Raw genomic sequence first — 19,194 nt, 5'->3', positions numbered from 1 at the left:
ATGTAAAACTATTGACGAGATAATCTATCTCACTCACAGAGTTTAGGTAGCTACTCTGCACTGTGTTGGTATATGGCATTAGAGAACATAAAGAAGGAATCATATCCTTAAACCTAGTTACAGCGCTTTCCGAAAGACTTCTACTGTAATGAAATTTATTCCCCACTGCTGGGTAGTCCATTAAAGTAAATGTAAATGTTATTAAGAAATGATCAGACAGAAGGGGGTTTTCAGTGAATACTGTTAAGTCTTCAATTTCCATACCATAAGTCAAAACAAGATCTAAAGTATGATTAAAGTGGTGGGTGGACTCATTTACATTTTGAGCAAACCCAATTGAGTCTTATAATAGATTAAATGCAGTGTTGAGGCTGTCATTCTCAGCATCTGTGTGGATGTTAAAATGGCCCACTATAATGATCTTATCTGAGCTAAGCACTAAGTCAGACAAAAGGTCTGAAAATTCACAGAGAAACTCACAGTAATGACCAGGTGGACGATAGATAACAACAAATAAAACTGGTTTTTGGGACTTCCAATTTGGATGGACAAGACTAAGAGTCAAGCTTTCAAATGAATTAAAGCTCTGTCTGGGTTTTTGATTAATTAATAAGCTGGAGTGGAGGATTGCTACTAATCCTCCGCCTCGGCCCGTGCTATGAGCATTCTGACAGTTAGTGTGACTCGGGGGTGCTGACTCATTTAAACTAACATATTCATCCTGCTGTAACCAGGTTTCTGTAAGGCAGAATAAATCAATATGTTGATCAATTATTATATCATTTACTAACAGGGACTTAGAAGAGAGAGACCTAATGTTTAATAGACCACATTTAACTGTTTTAGTCTGTGGTGCAGTTGAAGGTGCTATATTATTTTTTCTTTTTGAATTTTTATGCTTAAATAGATTTTTACTGGTTGTTGGTGGTCTGGGAGCAGGCACCGTCTCTACGAGGATGGGGTATTGGGGGGATGGCAGGGGGAGAGAAGCTGCAGAGAGGTGTGTAAGACTACAACTCTGCTTCCTGGTCCCAACCCTGGATAGTCACAGTTTGGAGGGTTTAATAAAATTGGCCAGATTTCTAGAAATGAGAGCTGCTCCATCCAAAGTGGGATGGATGCCGTCTCTCCTAACAAGACCAGGTTTTCCCCAGAAGCTTTGCCAATTATCTATGAAGCCCACCTCATTTTTAGGACACCACTCAGACAGCCAGCAATTCAAGGAGATTCATGCGGCTAAATATGTCACTCCCGGTCCGATTGGGGAGGGGCCCAGAGAAAACTACAGTGTCCGACATTGTTTTTGCAAAGTTACACACCGATTCAGTGTTAATTTTAGTGACCTCCGATTGGCGTAACCGGGTGTCATTACTGCCGACGTGAATTACAATCTTACTGAATTTATGCTTAGCCTTAGCCAGCAGTTTCAAATTTCCTTCAATGTTGCCTGCTCTGGCCCCCGGAAGACAATTGACTATTGGTGTCGCTAACTTCACATTTCTCAAAACAGATTCACCAATAACCAGAGTTTGTTCCTCGGCGGGTGTGTCGCCGAGTGGGGAAAAATGGTTAGAAATGTGAACGGGTTGATGGTGTACAGGGGGCTTCTGTTTAGGACTACGCTTCCTCCTCACACTCACCCAGCCAGCCTGCTTTCCCGGCTGCTCGGGATCCGCTGGGGGGCAGCTAATGGCGGCTAAGCTACCTTGGTCCGCACTCACTACAGGGGCTTTGCTAGCTGTAGGATTTTCCAAGGTGCTGAGCCGAGTCTCCAATTTGCCCAGCCTGGCCTCCAAAGCTACAAATAAGCTACACTTATTAGAAGTACCATTACTGCTAAAGGAGGTCAAGGAATAACTAAACATTTCACACCCAGAGCAGAGAATTGCGGGAGACACAGGAGAAGCCACCATGCTAAACCGGCTAAGAGCTAGTAGCTGCACTAAGCTAGCGGATTCCTAAAAACACACAAAGTGAATAATGTGTAAATAATTTAGAGGTGAATTCAGCAGAGGGAGTGCTTTAGTTAAGGCACGTGAAGATTACACTGTGAAACAAATCATTATCTAGTTATCTAGATCAATCTAACTACGCAGATTATACAGCTAACAGATACAGCAAAACACAGCTGTGCTCCGGAACAGGAAGTAATACAATACCGCAGTGAGAGCCAACCATCAGTAGAGGCCTGTTGGCAGATGCAGGACTCAAGTCCTGCATCAAGTCCACGATTGCTTTTCCTTAGCCCATTGTAACCTTGTTTGTTTCTGTTTAGGTGTTAATGATGGCTTTCGATTAGCTTTTCTGTATGTAAATCCAATTTCCTTTAGGCGGTTTCTTACAGTTCGGTCACAGACATTGACTCCAGTTTCCTCCCATTCGTTCCTCATTTGTTTTGTTGTGCATTTTCGATTTTTGAGACATATTGCTTTCAGTTTTCTGTCTTGACGCTTTGATGTCTTCCTTGGTCTACCAGTATGTTTGCCTTTAACAACCTTCCCATGTTGTTTGTATTTGGTCCAGAGTTTAGACACAGCTGACTGTGAACAACCAACATCTTTTGCAACATTGCGTGATGATTTACCCTCTTTTAAGAGTTTGATAATCCTCTCCTTTGTTTCAATTGACATCTCTCACGTTGGAGCCATGATTCATGTCAGTCCACTTGGTGCAACAGCTCTCCAATGTGTGATCGCTCCTTTTTAGAGGCAGACTAACGAGCAGATCTGATTTGATGCAGGTGTTAGTTTTGGGGATGAAAATTTACAGGGTGATTCCATAATTTATTCCTCAGAATTGAGTGAGTCCATATTTTTTCCCTCTGCTTGGTCTAAAAAAGTAACCGTTACTGACTGCCACAATTTTTTTTTTTTCCTGATTTCTTATAGTGTTTCTTAAAGCCAGAAAGTTGCCATTTGAAATGACTTTAGTTTTGTGTCATGTCTGTGATCTGCTTTTTTTCTACAAAATTAAACAACTGAATGAACATCCTCCGAGGCCGGTGATTGCATAATTATTGCCAGGGGTAGTAGTAAATTATTTTCTGAAACAATTGTTTCACTTGGAACTTTGAGTGTTTTGAAATAAAAAATTGTTTACTAAAGCGATTATTTCATTTCATTGTTTTGGTATTTCAACAATTTCAGCAATCCCTATTCTACACTAGAAGTCACCAAAGATGACTTTGTCCAATACATGAGCTTTGGACATTTTGAAAGATGGAGACCATGTATGTTCTCAGTTATCAAGGCAAAGATGAGAAACTTTCTGAAGTTTATGTTTAGAAGTTTAGATGTTTCGATGAGTGGCAAAACATTTTGCAGCTAAACAAGAAATCCGATTGCCTCAACTAAACTTCAGAAAGACAGACATTTTCTGAATCAGTTGTTTCATTTCATGTTTCAAGATCAGTAATAATTTTCTGAAACAATTATTTCAAACAATAAATCACTCAGTGAATCAGTGTTTATCTTTGTTTTGTTCAACATTTTAAAACACTATTTTTTTTTTTGATTATTTTTAAACTCAAGAATCCCTGTTGTCCATTGGACGTCACCACTGTGGTGTGTTGTGTCATTTTCTCCAGCAAATGTTTCATTTAGTGATCCAAAATAGATTAGAATATTTCAGGCAATTGTTTCATTTTGATCAAGCATCATGAAACCGTCAGTCATTTTCACAATTATCCTCATACATTTTGGGGGGAATCATTATTTCCTGAATGAATAATCCTCAGTGTGCACTTGATAACCAGCAATGTAGTATTAAAACAAAAAAGGCTAAAATCATTTGTTTCATTTATTGTTTTATGTTAAGCTTTGTGTTAAGAAAATAAAACTGTGTACTCTGCACTGGCAGGTATGTGCATGGTTTCTAGAGACCTCAGACCCACGCAGTCCTGGGACCAGAGATCTCAGAACCACTACAATCTTGGAACCACTCAACTTATGAAAAATCTCCTGTTTTTATTTCTTTCCCTTTGAAACGTCATTTGTAACACTGAACGACATGTACTCTTCAACCTGTCTTAAGGTCCACTGCAGAAAACACACTGTGCTTTGCAAAGGTTCCAACAATTGGTGGCTCTGACGCTGTTGTTACCAAGGTTATTTGGTTCCGAGGTCTCCAGTTACCAACTGGATAGCTTATTTTTAACCACAATTTTTGGACCATAATGTGCCTGTGATTTACTGTTATGTCTTACATATACCAGCAATAATTCTGTCTGCCACATACTTCTGGCTCACAGGCCGTATCTGGCCCATTGATGGCCAGTTTGACACGCCTATCCAGGAGCGTGGCCATGAATTAATTTTGTTGGGATGATGGTTGTCCATTGTCCATTGCCTGTTGTTCACTTGATGTTCATCAGTGTTTTGATGGTTTCAAAAAATGATTATTTTTCCTGACTTAATTTTTTCCCACTTATTTTGAAATGCAAATAATCAGTAACAATTGTTTCAATTAGTTCTTGAAGCATTCTGAAAGAGCCATTTGCTGAAGCAATTGCTTCATTCGATTTTTTGAGCATTTCAAGACAACAAAGGATTTTCATTGTCCACCAGATGTCACTGTAGTTTTTGTGCATTTGTCTTACTGTCTGAAGGGTTTATTTAATTTCATATTTTCACATTTCAAAAACAGTCATTTTCTGAAATAATTATTTCATGTTTGAAATATTCTGAAACATTGAACATTTTGTAATGCAGTTGCTTCATTTTTTTTAGTTTTAGCATTATTAAATTGTTCCTTTTAAAAAAGGAAAAAAGATAGAAAAATACAATGTTTTGAGAATAAAACAAGCTAAAGCAATTAAAAGTAACTGTTTTCAGCTTCCCCCAAAAATGCCGAATCATTTTCTAAAGCAATTGCTCAACTGAATCTTTTGGGAATTTCAAAACAAATCATTTTCTGAAGCAATTGTACCATTTATGTTTGGAATCTCCCAAACCACTACATTTTAGAGCTTTTCAGATAATCAAATCATTTTCTGAAGCAGTCTTTTCATTTCTTTCTTTCTTTGAGTCATTCAGAACACTGAATTATGTTTTAAGCAATTGTTCAGTTTAGTGTTTTAACCATTTCAAAACAGCAAATAATTGTCTTAAGCGATCCTTTTATTTGTTGATTTATTTAGGGTCCTTTGGAACACTGAATCATTTTCTGAAACAATTGTTTAATTAGGATCCAAATATCAAAAGACTCGTTTCTGACATTGTGGAAAATATTGGGAGGAGTTTAAGTCTGAAGTCCACGCCCCCTAGCCACGCCTCTGCTTATAAAGCCTTAAAGCATGCAGATTTACTGTTTCAACTGTTGAATGAAACTAAAAAGGGATTTTTTTTTTTTTTTTATTAGCATTTGGACTTGTGAGGCCTTCCAATAATTTAAGATGTTAGTCCGAAACGAATTAGATATTTATTTATTTATTTAGCCTTTTTCCCCTGCATATTTCCCCCTGAACAGCAGTGTTATGGATGCAATGGTTCATAACTTTAGGACATCAAATATTTAACAGCAGTGGGACTCATAAACACATCTTCAGTGGGAGGCAGTGATTTCACGCCATATCACAAACATTTTAAGGCTGCCTGTCACAGACTCGTTTTTTTGGCGTGTTAATAATATATTTTGGCTCCGCAACGAACACAGTTTGGCACTCATGGCGCATAAATAGGTAAATAACGCAGATGAATAGGAAAATGCACCAAATATTTTTCTTTTTTTTTTGTCTTTAGAAAGACCCTTTTTAAAGCGGGGCGTAGATTTTTTTTTTCAAATCAAACTACTTTGCAGACTGTTCTAATTAAGAGCCATTTAATTAAATTAGTGTCTTTAGAGTGAACCAATGGAAAAACTTGTTTCATTAGCGATGCAGCAGAGTGAAGGAGAGACAAGTCCTTCCTGATTGCAGGATGGTGTCAATTGGCTTATTTTCTGCCTCAAATCACAGCAAAGCATTTTCCTCGCCTAGATTTGGGAACGGCGCGCGCGTGAGATACACGCTGATCTGCTCGTGGCCATGCAGGTGGAGAACTGCGTCTCGCCAGCGAGCGATCCCTCCAAGAAATTTATGAAGGTGGGCAGTGGCTTCGCAGGCTCCGATGGATCTGAGCTCTCGCTGCAGGAGCATCCTCTTATATCTGCGAGTGACAACCTGGAGAGAAGTTCACCTCTGAAAAAAAACTCCAGGGAGATGACGAATCAGTCAGAGGCAGACAATTTCCCCGACTCCAAGGACGCGTCAGGGGACGTCCAGAGGGACAAACTCTCTCCTGATCTGCACGGAGTCGCTGTCATCCGTCATAATTTCGATGGATCTGCAGGAGAAAGGTGCATCTTCTCTCCGTCCAGCCAGCCGCAGTCCGTCTCAGCAGCTTCTGGTGCCATGTTCCCCTACCCGAGCCAGCATGGACCTGCGCACCCGGCTTTCTCCATCGGGAGTCCGAGCCGTTACATGGCCCACCACCCGGTTATTACGAACGGAGCTTACAACAGCCTCCTGAGTAACTCCCCTGCTCAGGGCTACACGGCGGCGGGTTATCCTTACGCGCAGCAGTACGCGCACGCTTACCAAGGAGGCGCTTTTTACCAGTTCTCCCCGGCGCAGGCGGGACTGGTTCCGGGGAAAGCGCAGGTGTATCTGTGCAACAGGGCCCTGTGGCTCAAGTTCCACAGACATCAAACTGAGATGATCATCACAAAGCAAGGACGGTAAGTTTGGGGGAAGGGTGGGAGTGCACAGGTTTTTATTTTATATATGTATGCACCATTTTTGAAGACAGCAGTCAAAACTCTGTCAAATTAAAAAACATTTACACAAATTGCCGTAAATCCAGAACTGACTTGTCTATCTGTCTTCTTTTATCTCCAACAGAAGAATGTTTCCATTTTTAAGCTTCAATATTTCTGGCCTTGATCCCACGGCTCACTACAATATATTTGTGGATGTAATTCTTGCTGATCCAAATCACTGGAGGTTCCAAGGAGGCAAGTGGGTGCCGTGTGGAAAAGCAGACACGAATGTAATAGGTATTGTAATTTATTCATTGATTCGTCTTATTGCACATTTTGCATCATTTACTATGTGCTATTATTATTATTATTATTATTATTATTATTATTAATAATAATTAATTACATTCAATTTCTGGCCTTTAGTTAATCTTTTTTTCGAAATTCTTAAAACAATATCCACTGATTTTTTCCTTTTTAAAATGATTCTCCACAGGGAATCGGGTTTACATGCATCCGGATTCGCCAAACACCGGTGCGCACTGGATGCGTCAAGAAATATCATTTGGGAAACTTAAGCTCACAAACAATAAAGGCGCCTCCAACAACACGGGGCAGGTAAAGTCCTTCTGACGCACAGATTATTTCAGAATTATTAATGTTGGGAAAATGTGTTTTTTTTTTTCTCCTTCTTTTTTTCCCCCCTGGCACATCTGCTTGTGCGTAGCTGTTTCTCTTTTGTTTGATGAGTGAGTTCTCGGACTGTGACAGTGCCTTTGTGACAGATGGTGGTTCTTCAGTCTCTGCACAAATACCAGCCCAGACTGCACGTGGTGGAAGTAAACGAGGACGGAACAGAAGACACGAGCCAACCAGGACGCGTTCAGACTTTCACCTTCACAGAGACGCAGTTCATCGCCGTCACAGCCTACCAGAACACCGACGTACGAACGCTTCATTTTTTTTTTCATTCGATTTTACTCTTTTGCTGAAAAAAAATAATAAAAAAAAATAAATAAATCGTTTCATAATTTTCATTTTTTTCATGCATCTAAAAAAATCATGAAAACTTTTCTGTCGATTCTGTCTTGCAACATTTTTTGTTTAAAGGCTCAAGAAAAACACTCCAGTCACAATTTGTTTTTATCATATCACCCCTGTCATTTTTATTTAAGAATTAATATGATGTATTTTTATAGCTTTATTTTATATTTTGATTTTTTTTTTGTCTTTTCTAAATGAATTTCTCCACAGATTACGCAGTTGAAAATTGACCACAATCCCTTTGCCAAAGGATTTCGCGACAACTACGACACGTAAGGTTTTATTTCTATTTTTTGTATTGTCCAGAATTTTACACAATGCAACACATTTGGAGGACAGTTGGGCGTTTTCTCTTTAGTTAAGAAATTTATTAAACTGGGGGCTGTTGTGGGTTGTGTTATCATGTATAAGTTTTTTTTATTAAATTGAAATACTTCTTCAGTGTTGTGCGCATTTGAGTATTTTATTCAATATTTCAGAAACTCAGTGAAATTGGGCCTAAATATTTTAGTTTAGATTCTCCTAAAGTGACTGCAATTTACGCAAATGTTTCCTATTAAATGCTTTGCGCAGAATTTAAATATCCATTTGGATTGTGGTATATTTATTTATTTATGAAATTGGAATGCTTCGTTTGTTGTTGGGAATGTGGAAATGTGGATTTTATAGAGCATGTTAATTTTACCACATTAATCTAGAATTGAATTAGGTTATTTCCAGCAGTGGGCTTATTTTAAAAGTGAAGAAATGATCGAAATTGGACTCGAGCTCATAAATATTTAGAAAGCCAGAGTCGTTTCTGTGCGCGCAAAAGTCTTTATAGTCTGGATTATATTTACGCACGACCACTAACTTCTAAAAACGTTGCCGTATTTTTTGTCTCCATCCTTTCAGAGTCTACACAGGCTGCGACATCGACCGCCTCACTCCGTCTCCGGGTGACTCTCCGCGTTCACAGATCGTGCCGGGTGCGAGATACGCCATGCCGAGCTCTTTCCTGCAGGACCAATTTGTCAGCACTTATGCCAAATCTCGCTTTCACTCTGGCGTGGGGACTGGCCCTGGCACGGAGCGCAGCGTCCCACTCGGCAACAGCTTGCTGTCCCCGCACCAAACCGAGGAGCCCACTGTTGCCTCCCCCCCGCAGCGATGGTTTGTCACCCCTGCCAACAATCGACTGGACTTCGCGGCCTCAGCATACGATGCGGCTGATTTCGCCGGTAACGCGGCCACCTTGCTGTCCTACGCAGCGGCTGGAGTGAAGGCTCTTCCCATGTCGGCGGCGGGCTGCTCCAACCGGCCTCTTAGCTATTACGCAGACCCGTCCGGCTGGGGAGGACGCACGCCGCCGCAGTACTGCGGCGTCAACAACAAATCCAGCTCGGTGTTCCCCTGCTGGCCCGCCAACTCCATCGGCGGCAGAACGAGCGCCAACTACCTGAGCGAGGAGGTGGACTCCATCCCCACGGAGAGGTCACCGATCGGCGGCTCCGAGGAAACCAAACCCAAAGACGTGTCAGAATCGAGCTGGATAGAGACCACGCCCTCCTCCATTAAGTCCATGGACTCCAGCGATTCTGGGATCTTTGAACAAGCCAAGAGGAGACGGATGTCACCGTCGGCCACGCCCGTGTCACAGACCGTGTCCCCGCTCAAGTCTGAGATGTTAGCTCCGAGAGAATGCGAGAAAAACTGCACGAAGGACATTGGTTATTACACTTTTTATCCTCACAGTTAAATCATCTATCTATCTATCTATCTATCTATCTATCTATCTATCTATCTATCTATCTATCTATCTATCTATCTATCTATCTATCTATCTATCTATCTATCTATCTATCTATCTATCTATCTATCTATCTATCTATCTATCTATCTATCTATCTATCTATCTATCTATCTATCTATCTATCTATCTATCTATCTATCGTACTGTGCTCACATTTTACGCGTCTTACGCGTAAAAGGTGTTTTACGCACATTTTCTACTTTTAGAATGAACGAAAAGCTGCAAAAAATTTCTAATGTCTACATATAAACATAAAAAAATGTGTGAACACTTTTACAATTTAAAACTGCTCATTTCTTTTGGGCTGTGTCTCCTGCCACTTGTGAGAACACTAGGTTGCGTTACCGCAAATTTGTGCACTTTTTTTTTTTATTACTGAGAGATCACCTGTTTCTGTGGTGTCATCTACAAGGCAGTAAAAAACAAATATTTTAATTTGGAAATTGTGTTTGTAACTTATTAATTCATTGGTTATTGTTAATCAATTCGAAAACACTCATATTTTAATTTAATTGGAACGTTTGGACTTTTGAAATTAGATTTTCCACTGAAACAATAATCATAAAAAATATTAAATACTCATTTTTTTAATTTTTTGGTTGCCTAAAGCTTTTGCACAGTAATCTATCTATCTATCTATCTATCTATCTATCTATCTATCTATCTATCTATCTATCTATCTATCTATCTATCTATCTATCTATCTATCTATCTATCTATCTATCTATCTATCTATCTATCTATCTATCTATCTATCTATCTATCTATCTATCTATCTATCTATCTATCTATCTATCTATCTATCTATCTATAAAAAGAACAAACCGAATAAAGTACAAATCCATGGAACTGTCACCTCCACACTTAACGGCCAAAGTGTAAATTCTTCCATTACTGAGAGCTTGAACGCATTTTCCCCCCTAAACTTTCAAGCCAGAAAAAACTGTAATTATGAATATTATGTAGATAATATTTAACATTTGGTGATAGTGACTGAATGTTTACATGATAGTGTTTAAAAAGTCAAACAATCTGCTGTTAAGCTGTTAGGAAAAGATACTGACAATTTGTAAATGGAATGTTCTTGTGTAGCATAATAATCATTTTCAGTGGAAAAAAAATCGTATGTATTTAAGGTTGTAGGTTATATACACTGTTCAGGTGTATCACTGCCGCAATCATGATGTATACGTGGTTCAAAGGTTCTAAATGTTGGTAATGTAGATTTAGGTTTATTTTTTATTTCAGTTTTATAGCCTATAAACTGTTGTGGACATCTCTGTATCTCTTTGTAATGTGATTGAAGCGTAATAAATAACATCAGCATCAGGGATACTTAATTAATTTATTCATTGTCACAGTAAAATTAAAACCATTTGACTTGTTGTCGATACAGAAGCTCCCTTGGCCGTTTTTCCTTGAACGCACCAACTAAATTATTATAGGGAATAAAGTCTACGTGATTACTACGGGACATAAAAGAGGTTTTTTTTTTCTCCCACACGTGAGGCTTTTCAAATTATTGGCTTTGACAATGTTTCAAAATAAAAAAGAAATAAAAGAAAAAAAAAAAAAAAAACGAGGGCGAATTCCAGATCACAAAAGCATCACAGCCACAAGAAAGGCCAATTAAAAAAATATATGAAATAATTTAAAATTAAATTTAAAGTTGCTGCAAGAAATATAATGACTTCAATATAGAAAAAAAAGATTTATCAAAAAAAGTCCTCAACAATGCATCCAACAGGAACACTTGATTTTGTGCTGCAGAATGTTAATTCCATAGCTGAACTGCCCTGAATTTTTATTTATTTTTTGACAGATTATTTTTTTTCATTATTTTTTACCAATCTGAGTAGGTTCACATTCATGTCGACCTGATATGACCTTCTCAGTCACAGTGCATAGATCCGCATGTGTAACCAAATCTGATCATTAGAAAATTTGATGTGACTCAAAACATCAGATGTGTGGCACATGCAAAAAAAAACAAAAACAAAACCAAACAAACAAACAAACAAACAACAACAACAAAAAAACCCCTTTCATTTTGAGTTTCAAAAGTGGCATATTGTGATTTATTTAAAATGTAATGTAATTTTTTAGGGGTAGCCCCCCCCTCCCAAAAAAGCAGCACATCTTATTTTGTGAAAACGTGACAAAGACAGCATAAGGCTAAACCTCCAAACACATTTTGCACAATATTTAGTGAAAATGTATTTTATTTCAACACACAGAATGCCACATGGTGATTTAAAAAAAAAAAAAAAAAAAAATCAAACTCCCATTTTTATCTACAGTGTCATTAACTGTTATTATCAAATGTAAAAAAAAATATTATAGCTACTGGATTCACATAAAGATGTTAATACACAAGTGGGAATTGATTTTATCTACGTGTGGAAAACTCTCCTGATGTTGAATTCCCAGGAGCAAACAGCAGAGGGCGATAAATTATGTGTGTGTGTGTGTGTGTGTGTGTGTGTGTGTGTGTGTGTGTGTGTGTGTGTGTGTGTGTGTGTGTGTGTGTGTGTGTGTGTGTGTGTGTGAGTGAAGAGGTCAGACCTCAACTCGCCAGATCCTCAAAACTCACTTTTCTCTCATTAGTATGATGTCGTGATTTACTGAAAAGGGTTGCTGCGGGGTCGCTATGATCGTGACCACCAGCAGATGGCGACACTTTCCTGTGCTGATGCAGCCATCAGTGATGTTCCAACCTGCAGTGCAACAGATGCTTTCAGCTGCAGCCTGCTGAGCTCAGGAACACAACAATCACTCTAAACACTCTCCATGATAGCAATTAAAAAAAAATTAAGAGTCACTCCTGGAATCCTTCCAGGAAAACGACAAATACGATAAAGCAATAATTCCAAGAATAAGCAGGGCCGGCTTTGAGATATTTCAGATGGGGTGGGCAACAGCAAGACGAATGTTCAAAGAGGGTTGAAACAATGTGCATGTGTATGTGCAGCAGCTCGTTTCCATTTAAAGGGGCAGGTGGACAAACATATTGAGTCTTAGAGTGCTTTTTTTAAATAAGGATGCATCCAATTGGTGTCCATGGGGTTTTTAAACTTTAATATCTGCATGTAAGATCCCTGACAGTAAGTTGTGAAAACACCTTTAGTATATCCCTTTAAATTTCTTTTTAGTAGATCCAGAAAAAAGTAAATTGCAATTAAACAACCAAGTTCTGTAGGACAGATTGACATAAATTAAGTAAATATAGGAAGTTAAGTTAAGTTTTGAGTGTTTCCTAATTCTTTTTTTCAATTAAAAATTCTAAAATCTAAAGGGCAATGGGGCCAGTTGTAACAATGGAGCAACTAGTCTCAGCATCTGTTCCACAGACCAGGAATTAATGTGAGTCGTGAAATTAAGAGACATGATGGTCTTGTGGTTAAGAGTTGGGCTTGAGACCACAGAATCTTCAGATCAAACCGAGACAGTAAGCTGAGCTGCTCTGGGGTGTAGTGACAGTTCAGTCTCACGTTTTTTTTTTTTTGTCCTCCCGTCACGAAATGATTCAAATTTTCGTGACGGTTTATTTTTTAAACTCACTATTACTAACCCTACTCCTACCCCAACCCTAACCTTAACCATAACCTAACCCTACTCCTTCCCCTAACACTAACATAACCATCCGACCCCCGCTGCACTTTTAATTATGTGCACCCGTTACGGAATGAATTAGAATAAATTTGTGCTCCCATCATGAAAATTTTGCACTTTTCATGACAATATGACAAACCAATAGATTAATGTATATTTCATGCTGCTGAATCACGACATGCCATGAGACTGGGTTGGTAGTGAACACCTTGCATGGCATCACCCTGACATTGGTGTTTGTGTGAATGTGAGGCATCACTGTAAAGTGCTTGGAGCTTCTGATTCAGATGGAAAAGGGCTGTATAAATTCAGTCCATTTACTACAGTGGATATTCAAGATCTTGGATTTTTTTATGGTAAAATAATTTTTAATGCTGTTGGACTGTTTTTTACAACTTTTACAACAGACTTACAAGCTATTATATAAGCAATTTACAAATTTAAGAATACTGATGGCCACTTTGAAATCTGAAAATCCTCAGAAGTCAACCAAAAACATTTACCCCGACTGCTGATCTATGTGAGACTAAAATGAAGCATTTCCATACTTAATATGTTAATCTAGGTAAGATAAGTGAAGGAAAAACACATCATTTAACTCATAAGGGCTTGTTTTATTACTCCAGATTACATTTAAAAATATTTAATTTTAAACTTCTTTTTAGTAGATCCAGGAAAATTACAAAATTTTAAATCATAGACTTTCTAAAAATTATATAATCTCTCATGGCACATCTGCAGTACCTCTGCAGCCCCTTGATGGGTCACGTCCCACACTTTGGATACCGCTGTACTTTGAGATTTACATTTTAATTTGTTTGTTGTTTGTCTTCAAAAAGAAAAAAATACACCAGCCAATCATGCAAAATGTGATATAAAACTGTCTACTCTGGGCATAATCACATCTGTGAAAAATTTTGCTATTTAATCTTCCCTCCTCTTAACTCTAACCATAACCATAGCGTTAAGTGTCTCCACTCCCCTAAACTTAACAATAACCTCCCTAGACCACCCCCCTTTCACCCCACATTTTGTGGCCCCCGTCACAAAATGAATTTGTGCCCCCATTACGAAAACCGCCCCATTGTCGTAACCCAGTCCTAATCGATGCATTGAGAGAAGAGACGCACAGTGGTTCTTCTTTACGCGCGCTCGGAGTCTTCTGCATCACCTCGATGGTGCACCCCCCCCCCCCCCCCCGCCCCCAACCTCATGTCCCCACGTGTAACGTCTTTTTAAACGATTACCGACACGCGGTGAGCACACGTACACGTGAGCGCTGTGTGCGCGCGCTCATTCCCTGACGGATCGTGCGCAGCGGAGCTCCGGCACTCTGAAGATGGATTCCAGGGAACAAGGTGCGCACGTCGAGCCGCTGCTGCAGACGGTAGGACCAATCTAAAATAAAAATATGGCTAAAGAAGTTTTAGAAAATGAAATTATTTCCTCAGGAGTGTCAGACGAAATGATCGCAGAATATGTTCATATCTCATAAAGCACATTGTGACGTCCGGACAGGTTTCAACAGGTAGATTGAAGGTAAACGGCTGTTTTGTGCGCTGGGTTACTGTATATCAGATCTGAACTGCGGTAACAGATTATTAAATACTGTAGGCAGTGGCGGCTGGCCCATAGGGGGCGCTCGGGCGCTGCCCTCCTAGATGTGAAGGGGATAAGTCGTCATAATATATATGTATATATATTTAAAAAGTATTATCAATGTCAGTTTTACTTAATAGTATGTGCCTACATGTAATATGAATGATTAAAACAACACTTCCTCCAACTGACTCATTCAACAGTGCATTTCCACCGACAGAAGCAGAGAACGTATCATTCCTCGTCTTGGGCGGTCATTCAAAGCGCCCTTGAAGTTCAGCGAAATAACCAATTGTATGTAGTTGCTAGGGAAAATTAATAAATATTTGGCAAATCAACATTGCCAAAATTAATGGCTTTGGGGCGCCGGAATTTTAGCCCTTGCTACAAAAATGCCGGAACGTTAGATTTCTACAGTCAGTGATACACGTGACGCTCAGTCAGGAAGAGATGATGGTGACGACGACATTTGGGTTATATTTATTTATTTTTGTTTTGTCTTCGTGTGTTTTGCTGGAGTAAGTTGAAAAACTCTTCGGAGGTTTAAAACGGGACAAAACTAATAAAATCAATGACACCAAAGTTTGGCGGGGATCCTTTTGGAGGTGCGCACATCAGATCTTTCTCGTGGTTTAATGACAATTGCACATCCCGGTTGGAGGAGAGACGTTTGTCTGACTCGTTATAAACCGTGTCAGGCTTCATTCACACTGTCAGCGCGCACACGTCACGGAGGCTGCTGATCTGCGCTCTTTACTGCGGGGTGGAAAGGAGCGCATCCACCTCTGCCAGCTGCAGACTGACTCCTCTGGATCCACTTCAGCTCAGGTGAGCTGACGAGCTGCTCGGATTTATTCCTGAATGTTGCTCCTGGTGTGGAAACGAGGATGAAAATTTAAGCTAAAACGAATGAGTGATTTTTTTTGTTGTTGTTTGTTGTAGGGGGTCAAAGCTGTGATCTTTATTGGGCAGCAGACCAGTTATAATGGTAATAGGGGAGGCCGGGGCTGTTTGTAACAGTGTTCAAAGCTACAGCCTTGCTGGTATTTTGATTTCACTTTACAAGTTATGAGGATCAGTTCACAGAAGTGAAATATTCTTTGGAGTATTCCACACTCTAAAACAAATTATTTGCTCAGTTTAAAAACAAAAAACAAAACCCCAATATAGCAATTTGCATGTTTTTTTTTAAAGAAATTCTAACTCAGCCACTGAGTACACACAAGACACTTATAGTCAGACAAACCCAAGTTTAGCAACACATTTAATTAAGTGGTTTTGTATACTTAATTTACTTTGTCCTCTACACTGTTAATTAATTTTAACCAATTTCATTTAAAGGTTTTGGTGTTATTAGTTAGTCAAGTTATTTAATTTAAGTTTTTCAAGCTTCTTTAGTTTGCCTCCAATCCACTCAGTAATGTTCATGCAAAATATTACCTTAATTCTCTCTCTCTCTCTCTCTCTCTCTCTCACACACACACACACACACACACACACACACACACACACACACACACACACACACACACACACACACACACACACACACACACACACACACACACACACACACACACACACACACACACACACACACAAACATTTCTCTCTCTCTCTCTCTCTCTCTCTCTCTCTCTCTCTCTCTCTCTCTTGGAAGGTGGTGTGAACATTGTCGTATGTACATAATGTTCTTTTGTCAATTGAAGAATTTTTCCATATTTTGAAAGAGTGTAAATTTGGTGATATTTTCTATTTTGTTAAGGTCGGTGTCATTGTGAACCCCAGGATCTGTTTGTCTGTAGATAATGTCAGTGCAGTACAGTTTGGTGTACTGTGTGTGTAATTGGTGTCAAATGGTGAAATGTTCTTTGCTCAAGAACTTGAGTGTTGTATTTGATACTGTTCCTTTCCAAAGTAGAAATGGGGCCTAATATAGCTGTAAATGGTTAACTTTATCTGTAAAACTACTGATTTTGAGAAGGACATGAAATGATCATTGTGGAATTGTAGTAATTTTCCGACTGTTCACTTGAATGCCTGTACTGGACAAGGCAAGGGAATCTATTGGCACAGCAGCCCCACCAAGACTGTTTTTCACCAGCCGCCACTGACTGTAGCTATTTGTTGTTTCTGCTGTTTTCCCTGTGAGATATTTGTGGTATGTTCCATCTCAAAGGTTTGGTGTTGACAGATGCCTCTGCAGTCAGACCGGTGACCCCGAATGTGACTTTATTACGTTAATGTGTACATTTGTATAATGTGCATATATGAAATGAGGTGATGCTGACAGACTAAACACAGGTGTTCATGCTTTTACAGTTTACAGCCGACACAAATGAGGATATTTTGTGAAATTATTTTATCTGATTAACGGATGGCTTAAAGGAACACGGAAATATCAGGGAGGTATCATCTTGTGTCCTAATACAGCACATTTTCCTACTAAACTGAAGTTGTTGGATCAGAGTGGTGTCAAAGTACTGGCTCGAGGGCCAGAGCTGGACCTGCAAGAATTACAACTTACAGCCCAATACAATCATGAAAACATTCTTTAAAAAGTTTCTTAAAAATCTGTATTTTTGAATATTGCACTGTGGAAATTAAAATTTTACAGTTCATGTTAATATAAGGGTGACACGGTGGCTTAATGGTTAGCACTGTTGCCTCACAGCAAGAAGGTGGTGGGATCGCTTCCCACCTGAACCTTTCTGTGTGGAGTTTGCAAGTTCTCCCAGTGTTCCCACGGGTTACCTCTGGGCGGTCCGGTTTCCTCCCACTTCCAAAGACATGCAGGTTAGGTGAATTAGAAACTCTAAAACTGACTGTGTGAATGTGTTTGTCTACAACCCCTGGCAAAAATTATGGAATCACCGGCCTCAGAGTTGTTTAATTTTGTAGAAAAAAAGCAGATCACAGACATGACACAAAACTAAAGTCATTTCAAATGGCAACTTTCTGGCTTTAAGAAACACTATAAGAAATCAAGAAAAAAAGATTGTGGCAGTCAGTAACGGTTACTTTTTTAGACCAAGCAGAGGAAAAAAATATGGAATCACTCAATTCTGAGGAAAAAAATTATGGAATCACCCTGTAAATTTTCATCTCCCAAATTAACACCTGCATCAAATCAGATCTGCTCGTTGACATTGACCCTATGCCATGACATTGATCCTATGTGTCTTTTTGCAAGGAATGTTTTTGCAGTTTTTGCTCTATGGCAAGATGCATTATCATCTTGATTTCATCATCCCCAAACATCCTTTCAATTGTCCAAAATATCAACATAAACTTGTGCATTTATTGATGATGTAATGACAGCCATCTCCCCAGTGCCTTTACCTGACATGCAGCCCCATATCATCAATGACTGTGGAAATTTACATGTTCTCTTCAGGCAGTCATCTTTATAAATCTCATTGGAACGGCACCAAACAAAAGTTCCAGCATCATCACCTTGCCCAATGCAGATTCGAGATTCATCACTGAATATGACTTTCATCCAGTCATCCACAGTCCACGATTGCTTTTCCTTCGCCCATTGTAACCTTGTTTTTTTCTGTTTAGGTGTTAATGATGGTTTTTGTTTAGCTTTTCTGTATGTAAATCCCATTTTCTTTAGGCGGTTTCTTACAGTTCAGTCACAGACGTTGACTCCAGTTTCCTCCCATTCGTACCTCATTTGTTTTGTTGTGTATTTTCGATTTTTGAGACATATTGCTTTAAGTTTTCTGTCTTGACGCTTTGATGTGTTCCTTGGTCTACCAGTATGTTTGCCTTTAACAACCTTCCCATGTTGTTTTTATTTGGTCCAGAGTTTAGACACAGCTGACTGTGAACAACCAACATCTTTTGCAACACTGTGTGATGATTTACTCTCTTTTAAGAGTTTGATAATCCTCTCCTTTGTTTCATTTGACATCTCATGTTGGAGCCATGATTCATGTCGTTCCACTTGGTGCAACAGCTCTCCAAGGTGTGATCACTCCTTTTTAGATGCAGACTAACGAGCAGATCTGATTTGATGCAGGTGTTAGTTTTGGGGATGAAAATTTTGTCGTGGTTCGTCTTTAGTCTTCTCAGGATGTCGTCTTTTAGATAACACAAACTAATTGCAAGTGATATGCTAGAAAAGGACACAACACTTTAGAATAATTCAGCCTTAAGCAAGATAAAATGCACAGAGTTTTTAAGTTTATTTAAGCCTTCGACACAGAGCTTAGACAAACTGAGTCCTCTAGAGAGACTGAATATGTGACGACCACGCTCATCTATTTATTGGAGACCCGCGGGCATCGCTCCTCCTTCGACTTTTTTATTTATTTCATTCCCAAGACATGGTTTTCTATTGGAAGCGTCCTCTAGTGAACCCTAAGCAGGTGTTAGGCCATTATTTCAATGTGACAAACGCT

General features: G+C 39.2%; 2 protein-coding genes across 2 annotated transcripts in view; both read left to right on the top strand.

The window, feature by feature from the left end:
- Nucleotides 1-6,005: 6,005 nt before the first annotated feature.
- Nucleotides 6,006-9,577, top strand: tbr1b (T-box brain transcription factor 1b). Its single transcript, XM_034186936.1, has 6 exons — nt 6,006-6,714; nt 6,878-7,032; nt 7,232-7,353; nt 7,521-7,679; nt 7,990-8,051; nt 8,674-9,577. Exons 1-6 carry the CDS (start codon nt 6,023-6,025, stop codon nt 9,515-9,517), a joined length of 2,034 nt encoding a protein of 677 aa, XP_034042827.1. The 5' UTR covers nt 6,006-6,022; the 3' UTR covers nt 9,518-9,577.
- A 4,853-nt stretch (nt 9,578-14,430) lies between these two features.
- The window catches only part of slc4a10b (solute carrier family 4 member 10b), a 68,185-nt gene continuing 63,421 nt past the window's right edge, over nt 14,431-19,194 (top strand). Inside the window, exon 1 of the mRNA XM_034186488.1 lies at nt 14,431-14,570. Within this exon, the coding sequence (XP_034042379.1) occupies nt 14,523-14,570 (48 nt within the window). The 5' untranslated portion in view covers nt 14,431-14,522. The remainder of the gene's footprint in view (nt 14,571-19,194) is intronic.

The sequence above is a fragment of the Thalassophryne amazonica genome, chromosome 14, assembly GCF_902500255.1.
Source record: "Thalassophryne amazonica chromosome 14, fThaAma1.1, whole genome shotgun sequence".
NCBI lineage: Eukaryota > Metazoa > Chordata > Actinopteri > Batrachoidiformes > Batrachoididae > Thalassophryne > Thalassophryne amazonica.
Note: the sequence above shows the minus strand (reverse complement) of the source record. Positions and strands in the feature narration are given on the sequence as shown.

Bases quoted from the DNA above. Each gene is read 5' to 3' on its own strand.
- tbr1b (XM_034186936.1), top strand. From the start codon at position 6,023: ATGCAGGTGGAGAACTGCGTCTCGCCAGCGAGCGATCCCTCCAAGAAA. The intron at 6,715-6,877 runs GTAAGTTTGGGG...TATCTCCAACAG, and splicing joins ATCATCACAAAGCAAGGACG to AAGAATGTTTCCATTTTTAA. The intron at 7,354-7,520 runs GTAAAGTCCTTC...CCTTTGTGACAG, and splicing joins CCTCCAACAACACGGGGCAG to ATGGTGGTTCTTCAGTCTCT.